General features: G+C 43.9%; 1 protein-coding gene across 3 annotated transcripts in view; it reads right to left on the bottom strand.

Annotated features, from left to right (window-relative positions):
• Nucleotides 1-901: 901 nt before the first annotated feature.
• The window catches only part of SKA3 (spindle and kinetochore associated complex subunit 3), a 35,210-nt gene continuing 24,054 nt past the window's right edge, over nucleotides 902-12,057 (bottom strand). For all 3 annotated transcript variants that reach the window (XM_073583042.1, XM_073583043.1, XM_073583041.1), the window contains exons 10-13: nucleotides 4,444-4,644; nucleotides 3,942-4,049; nucleotides 1,937-2,007; nucleotides 902-1,290 (exon numbers count right to left, since the gene is read on the bottom strand). In XM_073583042.1, the coding sequence (XP_073439143.1) occupies nucleotides 1,284-1,290; nucleotides 1,937-2,007; nucleotides 3,942-4,049; nucleotides 4,444-4,644 (387 nt within the window). In that variant the 3' untranslated portion in view covers nucleotides 902-1,283. The remainder of the gene's footprint in view (nucleotides 1,291-1,936; nucleotides 2,008-3,941; nucleotides 4,050-4,443; nucleotides 4,645-12,057) is intronic.

Genomic DNA, 12,057 nt, shown 5'->3' with positions numbered 1-12,057 from the left:
TTCCCCACTGTACATATTGGCCCAAATTTATCAAGACTGGCATTGTTCACAGCAGAGAAATGAGGAGGCGGGCTGGAGTCAGATGCTCCTGATTCATTAAAGGGGTAGTCCAGGTGTGGCATGAATGTCTGCAGTCACTATGCGACTGTAGACTTGTGAATCCTCACCGTGCGCGCTGCGTGGATTCTCCAGTGCTGGCAGCGAATGTGACGTTCATGTGACTGCAAGTATGAGATATGCATACTCCTGGTCACATTCGGACTAGACGTGCCCAGCGTAGCTCTACACTTGTATTGAGAGAGGCTGTGCACATTTAGTTAAAATGTGGCCAGGAGTATGCATACTTGCGGTCACACGACTGCCCACTTTCAGTGCTAGAGAATCCTGACCGTAAGTGTGTGCCAAAACTGGACAACCCCTTGAGTGATTCAGCAGGTCTGGAGTAAGATTTGAGGAGAAAGGAATGCCATTGCTTGTTGTGAATTTGAGATTGAGGCGTGAGATTGCCATAAGTAGCAACATTTTAGTGCAGCCTCATGATGCGCCAAAATTTTGCAGCTTATCCAAAGTTTTTTAGGCCAGAATTCTGCTTTGATGAATTAGGTCTATTCTGTATGTCCTTTAATAAAAGAAAAAAGGGGGATGAGTAAATGAGGCTTTAATGATGGGAATACTATACCCCTGAGATTGTGTACATCCTCATTTAGCGGCCAGTGTTTTGAGCATGTGAAATGTAAGCACTCAGCTGCCGATGGTGAAAAAAAAAAAATAGCTTTTTATTTTTAATATGACCTACAACCATGAAACATTATTGAAAACCTGTTCCTCGCACTTGCTCCTTACACTCGGTGCTTTTAATCTTGGATGCGTTGGGTCAATAGCGTGAAAAATATGCACAAAATCTTTATATAACTTACTTTTAATTCTTATTTTTAAAGTTTTTAATGATCAATCCACCTAAAATAAAGTGCGATCACTCGATTGTATTTTTAGTTCATGTATTTTCTTGCAAGAAAACATACCAGTGAGCCAGAAAATCTATAGGGGAAGTTTTCCTGCTCTTCCTTGATGGGATCCACTCACATGTTTGCAAGAAACTTAAAGTGAACATACAGTCATATGCATGTGTGGTCATAATGAGTACAAGGACTAAGCGATTCGAACCACAGGAGAAATAAGTCCCCAACCTGTGTGCAGTCATGTACGGATCTAGACTACACCATCTAATGAATGGGGAACAGAGGGTATTGTGCAGAAAGTGATCCACTGCAGCCTTCCGATAATCAGGGTCTAAAAAGGAACAAAATTCAAGTGTCAATGCAATATCAACCTCTTTGCAATTCTTTTGGTCTGAATCAATTTTTTTTCAATTCATTGGTCCTCTGTTATTGCCATATGAAGAAAAATAAAAAACTACTATATGGGTTTGTCAAAACTTCTATTAACTGCTCAGTGAAAAGGAGATAGCACATACATGGCATTAAAGTGCTAGAATTGTTTTTTGGGGGCCCATAGGTATAATTCGAAAATCAGACATTTCTTTTTTGCAGGCAATCCAGTCCACAGGAATAAAAAATTGTAGATGTGAGCATACCCATGGGCAATACTGAGTAGGTGTTCTTCCCGTGAAAAACGTGTCTAGAATACTTACAAAATGCTGGGTGTCTAAATGCGGCCTAATTTATGTATTTTAAAGTCCAACCTGAAAATGTCAACCCAATATCATAGAATCTGGAATTTATTCATGTAGCAGTAAGTGATCTGTTAAACAAGGAATTCACAGATTACTGGCTACGGTGAGAAAAAAAAAATAAAAAAAGCTGGTCATATTGTGTACTCATAACCCAGTTTATAACCCTATAAATCCATTATGCAGTAGATATAAAGGGTCATCCCAGAAACGTCTGTATCACCAGAGCCCACCAATCAAGCTTACCTGTTCTCCTTATTCTCAGATGTTTTCTGCCATGATGGTTTTGTTTGATTTTCACAATACTGAGCTAATATCTAAAAACAGAAGACAAGTTTGCTTCAAGGAAGACCATGATTTGCAAAGAATTACTGTAGTACAGATAACGGGGCATATTTACCAATATTGTCTTAATTCTTAGACAGCGCAAACTTAGACTACATAGTCAAGAAGTGGACCAGTTACCAAATTTTTCATGTTGAACTGGAAGCACAATGATTAATAGTGGCTGCAAAGCTGAATAAAACATGTTTTTATTTTGCCTCTGTTGTGGAGATATTAGCAATCAAATAATTTGGCACCAAATCAGTTAAGTCAGTTTTTACTAGGGGGGCATGTGCTTCTACTTCCCTATGTGAGAGTTGTCCTCTCATAAGTAGGCAGCAATATCCTAGAGAGAACACCCCCACCATAGCTTAGGTTTCTCTGTGTGTCAGATGTAAGGATACAGAGCTGATCTCCTGGTCTCACCTCCTGTATGATTAGACAGTGCTGGGAATAGAGTACAGATGGCTCACACCTTTCAGATACGGTCCATGTAAGTCCAACATGAAACGGCTGACACCCTCTTAGACTTAAAGTTAACTCATTAGATGCCAATACTTTGATTGCCAAAATCTTTGCAACGGAGAGGCAAAATAATAAAAAACAATAACATTTCATTCTGCTCTGCAGTCATTATTACATCGTGCGTCCAGTTCAACATGAAAAATTATGAAAAGTTCTCTTTGTAACACGTAAGTCAGGAGAGCCGACGGCCAGTCCGAGAAATGCGATGCGAATGATAAGGCAACCTGACTGCTCCCTTAGGCCGCAGTTCAACGGTCATATAACTTGGACAAGCATCGCAACGCAATGCTCAGCTTGGCCAGGGGCTCTCCCTACCGGAGTGTGAGAGCAGGTATTTCTATACAGCTGTCATGGTTGGGTCGGGAGAGTTGCCGGCCAGTCCGAGAACTGTGTTGCGATCCTCAGAGTTATACAGCCGCTTTCCTTATACTGGAGCTGCAGTGTGCATGCTTGACTGCCACTCCAGCCATTCTCTGCTTTTTCCAGCAGCCCCATGGAGAATGAATGAAGCGGCGGTCAGGCAGTTTTGTAATTGGGGATAGAAATTCTTATTCCGCTGATTGATGCTGCTCTGGCGTGATGTTGGATCTTGCACAAAAATTGCTCAGCATTTTTTTGGTGCGTGGTGTCACAAGTAATGTCATGCTTCTTAGCAGAAATGCCACAAGCCTTGTTTTTACCAACTGTCCCAAAATGTAGTAACTGGATTCACACAAAGCATTTTATGTACTTTTTAAAACTAAAAATATCAGCGGTGCCGCCAGATATTACTTTAAAGCCTATAGAAAATTCTACAGCGTTTTGTCTTTTGGGATTTACGCCCCATTTTGTTTCCATACTCTGCATACACTGGGTAGGGCGTTTTTTTTCTCTCAGACTTCTTTATTGGACTTGAAAAATGTAATTAAAAAAAACACAAGAATGAGTGTCAGTAGTGTGAGTGTCTAAGGACATACTGCGATCTACGGACCGGCCGCTGGTCTCCTGAACAGAACTCATGCACGCCTATGAGGCTGAGTGTGTTGGATGCATGAAGACGGTCTTAGGCCGGGGTCACACTTGCGAATGCAATGTGAGAAACGCTCGTGAGTTTCTCGCCTCAATACCCGGCACTTGGGATCGGAGTGTGCAGCTGCATGTACTTATATGCAGCCGCACACTAAGGTCCCCAGTGCCGGCAGCAGTGCCGAGTATTGAAGCGCAAGTTTCTCGCATTGCACTCGCAAGTGTGACTCCTGGCCTAAGGGTATGTTCACAGATACTAATTTATCACCACCGATTTTGCCTGGGATTCACAAAAAATTTGGATCAAAATATGCATGACATGTTCAATTTCTATTGCATTTTTTTTCCCCTCGCAATACTGATATTAAAACACCTTAAGAAACAGCATAACAGAGACCTGTGAAATATCCTCTGCAATACAGGACGTCATCTCCGGACGGGTGGGTGTCCACAACAGGTTTTCATACTTTGACACTTTGGGAGGAGAGGTCAGCTTCAGATTGTGCTGTAGAGAAATTACCACTTTGCTTTTTACAACATTTTACCAGGCACTTTCAAAGGGGATCTGTCAATAGATTTCACAATTCAAACAGCATAAATTATTAAAAAAAAGATATATTGGACCTAATGAGACTGGTGTACTTCTTTGAAAACCTCTGCCGCAATGGATGTGCAATACTTTATCATAGTTTGGCCCCAAACACTCAAATAGAGCAATTTAAGAGTCCAGTTTTAACCTAACTCTTAACATGCTAATTTTATTATGAAGCTTGTGAAACCATTCTGACACTGATTTATTACCAGCTACATCAGGTGTAAGATATCTTTAATGAGTTATGCAGCTTGTATTGTAAAATTCGGTGACAGCTTTCATTTTGATGGACATGAGAGTAGGATACCTTGATCAGGTCTTCAGTTAAGCAGGAGGTCATTTCTGGACGGGGCGGAGTGCCAATACAGAAATCTCTCAGCTTAGGGGGAGAAGACATCTTAGTTCGGTTTTCATAGTAATTATCAGAATGTAAAACTGGAGGAACAGCTTCTTGTAGGTTGTAGGAAAGCTCGGGCCTCGGAATAGGTTCGGTGATGTCCAGAGTTTTCTGAAACAGAGTGATAAAGGGCAAAAAAAGTTCTTTTTAGATACAAATGGGCAGTTAATAATGGCATACAGGTAAGCAGTACACAATGGTACATCGATACCACTGGGCCAAATACAAAAAAGTGAATCTAGGCCTAGTTCAGCAGCACTTTTCTGAAAAGAACTTATCACTACCTGCCTTATTACAGGTGCAGGCCACTTTAAAAGACTTCTAAGCTAACATCCAGTTTCCACTCCTCCCCTTTCCTATCGATTGTATGAGTGCTGATGCTGCTGTGATCACAGCTAACCCATTCTGTCTACATCGGCTAAGCTCACATTCAGTTTACACTCCTCCCCTCTCCCATTGCTTCTATGGGTGCTGATTAGGGTGACCGGATCTCATATGGGGGGAAAAAATGTCAGAATCTTGTTCGTCTGGACCCCACAAAACGATTCCCCTTTCCAGATATTGAGAGAGCCAAAATTTGAGCTCGATCAAACGACGTTAACCCGTGCCGCTCGTCGCTCAAAGTTTGAAAAAATCCAAATTGAGGTATTTTAAGATTTAGGTATTTTGCATAGTCTGTTAGACTATAAAGAATGTGACAACATTGCAGAAATAGCCCTGACCAAATTTTCGAACCATTTGTGGTATTTGAATGCAGAGTTGGTGGGATTATCGTTTTTTGATCCCACCATTACAGACAATGAAAAGTTGTTAATGGCTAATAAATTGCTCAGTAGCACAGATGAACCATCAGAGCACACTAGGGTTGTAAATCCAAAAGTTAGGAAAGAAAAATTAAAAGAGGTAGGAAGTAACCGACTTTTTTTAACGACCTTCTGACAAAAGATGAAGAACAAAAGCAATATGTCCTGCAAGTTGTAAGCAAATGCCGAGCATTATATTCTGACGTTTCAAAAACTACTTTAACAAAAGCTCTAGAATAGATTAGATAACTATGTAAAATTATCAACTCATGTAGGTTAGCGTGCTCTGATGGTTCATCTGTGCTACTGAGAAATTTATTAGCCATTAACAACTTTTCATTGTCTGTAATGGTGGGATCAAAAAACGATAATCCCACCAACTCTGCATTCAAATACCACAAATGGTTCGAAAATTTGGTCAGGGCTATTTCTGCAATGTTGTTGTCACATTCTTTATAGTCTAACAGACTATGCAAAATACCTAAATCTTAAAATACCTCAATTTGGATTTTTTCAAACTTTGAGCGACGAGTGGCACGGGTTAACGTCGTTTGATCGAGCTCAAATTTTGGCTCTCTCAATATCTGGAAAGGGGAATCGTTTTGTGGGGTCCAGACGGACAAAATTCCGACATCGATTTTTTGCGGTCACCCTAGTGCTGATGCTGCTGTGATCACAGCCAACAAGTTGTGTCTATATCTACTAAGTTCACATCCACACTACACTCCTCCCCTCTCCCAATGCTTGTATGAGTGTTGATGCTGCTGTGGTCGGCATTTCACAGTCTGACTGCTCTAACTGTAAAGAACCCTTTCCGACTTAACTGCCGGAATCGTCTTTCTTCCACCTGTAATGGGAGCTCCCTGATCCTTAGTATCGTCTTTGGAAGGAACAAGTCCTGTGCCAGTCCTTTGTATAGACCACACATTTATATATGTAAATGAGATCTCCTCTGAGGCGTATTTTTTCTAAACTAAACAAGCCCAACTTTTCCAACCTCTCCTCAAATGAGAGACCTTCCAACGCTTGTAACAACAAGGTTTTGGGTACTCACCATAAAATCTGTTTCTCGGAGCCTTCATTGGGGACACAGGAAACCATGGGTGTATGCTGCTGCCACTAGGAGGTTGACACTATGCAAAAAAAAAAAGGGTTAGCTCCTCCCCAGCAGTATACACCCACCAACTGGAAGGAGGCTACTCAATTAGTGATAAAGCAGCAGGAGAAGCAGAGAACATAACACGAATTTAAAACATAACAGAAAACAAGGGCGGGTGATGTCCCCCAATGAAGGCTCCGAGAAACAGATTTTCCGGTGAGTACCCAAAATCTTGTTTTCTCTCTCGTTTCATTGGGGGACGCAGGAAACCATGGGACGTCCCAAAGCAGTCCCAAGGGTGGGAAGAAGTATATCCTCGAGGCCGAGCTCAGAGCACTGCAGGGTTGCAGGACGACCCTTCTACCAAGGATCGCATCTGATAAAGCTTGAGCGTGAACATTGTAGAGCTTGGTAACTGTATGAATGAAAGGCCATATAGCACGGTGGGCAGCACTGTGGCTCAGTGGTTAGCGCTGCAGCCTTGCAGGGTTCGAATCCCACCAAGGACAACATCCGCAAGGAGTTTGTATGTTCTCCCCGTGTTTGCGTGGATTTCCTCTGGGTTCTCCGGTTTCCTCCCACATTCCAAAGACATACTGATAAGGAATTTAAGTTGTGAGCCCCATCAGGGACAGTGATGATAATGTGTGCAAACTGTAAAGCGCTGCGGAATATGTTAGCGCTATATAAAAATAAAGATTATTATATATCAGCTTTGCAGAGCTGCGAGGCCTACGCCTGATGGCGATCTGCCCAGGAGGCCTTAAGCAAACACATGGAGTGTGCCGTGATCCTCCTTGGATCATCAGAGACGGTAAGCTTCCAGAACAGTGGAAAGGATTCATCAAGCAAATGTAGACCTGGACACAGGGAGACCTTCTCGCAGACCCTCTGGAATGAAGAAAAGAGAATCTGAGTGCCAGGAAAGGTTCAGTCTTCAACATAAAAGTACAGAGGACTTTCACAAGGTCCAGTTTCTTCGAGACAGCTCTCAGAGAGACGAACAAAAGGATGTAAGTATGATGTCCGTAAAAAAAAGACCAGTTTAGGAGGAAAGGATGAAAATCGGACCTAGGACCAGGAAAAACCAGGTAAGGAGAGCGACAGGAAACGCCGCTAGCTCTGGAACCCAACTGATTGTGGAGAAAGGGACCAAGGGGACAACCTTCCCGCAGAGTAACATGAAGGGTTCAAACAGACTCCTGTAGGACCTCGAACACTAGATTAATATCTAAGTGAACAGCCAGATTCCCTTTAGAAGGAATAGACCGGGTACAAACTTGTCTATTAATAGAGGAAAACGACAGTCGGAATTCAGATTCAACTGCAAAAAGGACAAAAAGAATGTGAAGTGAAAAAAAAACCATTGGAGCCACCCGATGAAACTTACTCCAGCGAGAAAAAAGCATTCTATGTACGACGTTAATATGGTACATGTGGAAGGATGAAGACCTCCTTGCTTTGATCATGGTCTGTATGACCTGATCTGAGAACCTAGCGTCTTCAAAACTGCCCAGCCCGTTAAACTGAACGAAAACTGTTGAAAGAGGGGTCCCTGCGACAGAAGATCCGGAAGTCTCCACGCCGTATCCACCAGAAGGTTGAACAACTCTGCGCGCCGGGGACTTCATAGAGAGGAGAATGACAGATTTTCTTTCCGCTTTAATCCTTCTGATTATTTTGGGAATCATCGATAGGGATTGAAAGAGGAATGGGAGGGAGACCTGTGTCCAGGGTATTGCTAGTTTATCGGAACCGAACACTAGAAGGTCGCATGATTGGGACACAAACTGAAGAACCTTGTGGATGAGTCTGGACACCCTGGTGTCGATAACCGTGGTCCTACATCTGAATCAGATGCAGTGAAAAACTGACAGAGTCAGCGACCATTTGCCTGCAGCGCGGCCCTCTTGGCTGAGAAGTGTGCCATCCAATTTTTCACTCCTAGGATGTGCACCACGGAAATTGCTGGGACATTCTATTCAACCCAAGACCAGATCCAAATGACTTCTGACATTACTACCCGACTTAAAGTTCTCCCTTGATGATTGCCATATTCCACAGCCGTGGCATTGTTGAACTGGACTCGAGCCGGTTATCCGTGGAAAAGTTCAGGGGTTCCTGATAGGGAGAAAAGACTCCTGAGCTGACCAATGACCCAGGACCTTCCAATCTTGGAATATTGGTCTCCAGCCATGAAGGCTGGCGTCCGTCGCTACTATCTTCAGACGAATGGGCAGAAGGAACTTCTAGAGATGGCCCGAAAGGGAACGCTCCCCACCATTTCAGGGGAAGTTTTACCCACGGGGGATTGAGACATTTATCCAGGAAATAGGGTCACTATCTAGATAGAAGTAAGAGATGAAGAGGACACATGAACGATCGAGCAAACAGGACTGCTTCATTGAAGCGGCCATCTTGCTTAGCATATTCCTTTAGAAAAAGAGGAAGCGGGGAAAAACGCCCTTGAGAGACCGAACCCACGCAAAAGAGCTAGAAACTTTTCTTTAGGTGGAAAAATCTTTGTCTAGGCGTTGTAGCGGAACCAGAGACAACCTCGTGATATAGACGATCCATACTAGCCAGGAGAGAAAGTGTAGGGCGACTCGTACACTGTCCTGGCACGCCAATGGTGTTACGACCTTGAGGGGTATGTCCCCTAGATAAGGAAAGACGAGGATACCCCTGCTGCGTAGAGTGGCCTTTGCTGTCGCCACTATTTCCCTAAACACTCTGGTGGCGTTGGCTAGGCCCATTGGCTGCGCTGAGAACCAGAAATGAAGTCCCTGATGAATGTCCCTCGAGCAGAAGAAGTCTTCAGTTTCCATGGCATCTACCATGGATCGAAGGTGCTCTATCTTGAAGTGACGCAGGCGCACATATCCATCCTGAAGGCACCCATATTTGTTTAGTAAACAGGTTGAATAAAGAACTGAGAATTGTTCTCGTGTGGAAACGGGGACAATAAAGGCGCCTTGGGAACGAAGTGAACAGCCTAGAAGAAAACCGGAATGAGAGAGGCAGTCTTTGGTAGACGAGACCCGAAAAAAGGGAATGAACTCGAGGAAGAGTTGAAAACCTGTAACCATAGGAGATGACGTCCTGGACCTAAGGGGTGGAAGTGAACCTCCAGGAGGGGCGAGAGGGAAACAATACGCCGTGGCGAACGTTTGGCTCTCTGTTGGGGTAGAGTTGTACTCCTTCCTCCCATGGCGTTGGAGATGATCTTGTCAAGCTCATGTCGAGGGAGTTAAGAGCTGTGGAAAGGAATACCTGTGAGGGACCTCTTGAAGCGGAATCCGCATTACAGGCTGTGAGGTAAAGGACCCTGTGGATAGAGCTGCTGATGCCATCTGCTATGGCTGAACAGGCGGCTGTACTGAGGCAAGCGGACGAGGTATCTTCCTTGTGGACGAACCCGTCCGCCAGGTCTGCCAGCTCATCCACGGGGCAACAGAGATGATACCCTGGCGGGAATGTTTTACCCAGGGAGAGACTGCCTTAGTTACCCGGAAAGCCTGGAAGGATGGACAGAGGGCAGAAACGCAGCCTCAAAAGGCAGACTTGGCTAGAAAATCAATTGTCTGTCAGAGGGTTCCTATAAGGGCAAACCGTCAGACAGAGGAGTTATAATATCTGTGGCCCGCCGGGAAACCAGAGATCCACCGAGGGAGACACTGCCCACTTGGTAAGAAGGTCAGATTCAAAAGGATACAGGACGCTCATGCGTTTTCTCCTCTGGGGACCGCGGGGGAGAGAGCTGCGCAGATTGGTGGGCCAGAGTGCAGCTACAGCGCGTGAGATTGGGCTGCCTCCGGGGGGTGGGGGCATGGCCTAGTGCTGTAGTAGGCCGCAGTAAAAGCCGGGGGCTAAATTTAGGCCGGGAAGCTGCAGGGGAGAGGGGGTTAGCGTGGTTGGCGCCGGGAAGCACCGAGAGAGCTGGGACAGGGCTGGGAGGCTGCTTGCACTCTTCTCCTATCTTACCCTCTGGTCTAGAGGCCTCTAAGGGAAATCTTAATTTTTTTTTTTTTTTTTTTATGTAGCTCCCTGTATTGCCGCATAATACCTGTCCTGGTGATCCCGAATCCTTCAAAGAAGTGGCGCTGGAAGACGAACTTGCATGCAGACCTCTGGGCCACTGGACATCATGGGAAGCCGTAGGGTACGATTGCTGCAGACCTCTGGGCCACTGGTCATCACCGGTAGCCGTAGAGTACGGTTCAGTCTTCCTACCCCTGGGCGACCGGCTATGGAGGGCGGGCGGCGCAAGGGGGGTAGTGGCAAAGACCAGTCCGCATCTTCGGTCTTGCGGATGCCCCAAACACGTTAGGAGGCATGGGGTCCTACCTGGTAGATGCGAGAGGGTACAGTAGTGACGCATTCCCACACTGTGCTCCCAGTCTCTAGGGGGACAGCGGAGTGAGCTGTTACACTCCGTCGCCCAAATCACAAGCTGAATCTGAAAAAGAGAGATCATTAATAAAAACATAACAAAACCTAAAAGGTAGATACGGGGCTGAGAGCAGCCCGTGTCAACCTCCTACTGACACTAAGCTAAAACTGAGAAGCCTCCTGCCGGTTGTTGGGTGTATACTGCTGGGGCGGAGATAACCCTTTTTTCTGCATAGTGTCAACAGCATACACCCATGGTTCCTGTGTACCCCAATGAAGCGAGAGAGAAAATCTAGTTGCCGGCTTTGAACTGACTAACTTCTGAACATCCTTTTTATAATGTGGAGCCCAAAACTGGATCCCATATTCTATATGTGTCCTCACCAGTGATTTATAACAGGTAACAATACATTGGGATCGCAGGATTTTAGCTCTCTTTTTATGCATCCTAAAATCTGCCGTTTTTTAGTTTTCCGTTTTTGTTTTTTTCCTCCCCTTTTCCCAAAGCCATAACTTTTTATTATTTTTCCGTCAATATGGCCATGTGAAGTCTTGTTTTTCCTGCGACGAGTTGTACTTTTGAACACCACCACTGGTTTTACCATATAGTGTACTGGAAAACAGGAAAAAAAAAAAAAAAAATTCTAAAGTGCATAGAAATTGCAAAAAAAAAAGTTCAATTCCACAATTGTTCTTTGTTTTTTACCATGTTCACTAAATACTGAAACTGACCTGCCATTATAATTCCACAGGTCATTACGAGTTCATAGACAACCAAATACGTTTAGGTTCTTTTTTATTTAAGTGGTGAAACAAATCCAAAGTTTGCCAAAAGAAAAAAAAAAAAAATGCTGCCATTTTCCCGAGACCCGTAGTGTCTCCATTTTTCGGTATCTTAGGTGAGTAAGGGCTTATTTTTGGCGTATCGAGCTGAAGTTTTTATTGATTGCATTTTGATACAGATATGATCTTTTGATCACCCGTTATTGCAATGTTGTGGCAACAAAAAAAAACAAACCGTAATTCTGGCATTTGATTTTTTTTCTCGTTACGCTGTTTACCGATTGGACTAATTTTTATATATTGATAGATTGCCGCATTCAGAATCGCCCAATACCAAATGTGTTCTTTTTGTAAATTGTTTTATTTTGAATGGGGAAAAAGGAGGTGCGATTTAAACTTATTTTTCAAAACTTTTTTTTTTTTTACTGCCTTCAATAGTCTCTATGG

This window comes from Dendrobates tinctorius, unplaced genomic scaffold (assembly GCF_039654945.1).
Source record: "Dendrobates tinctorius isolate UK_male_01 unplaced genomic scaffold, ASM3965494v1 ptg000075l, whole genome shotgun sequence".
NCBI classification, from domain to species: domain Eukaryota; kingdom Metazoa; phylum Chordata; class Amphibia; order Anura; family Dendrobatidae; genus Dendrobates; species Dendrobates tinctorius.
Note: the sequence above shows the minus strand (reverse complement) of the source record. Positions and strands in the feature narration are given on the sequence as shown.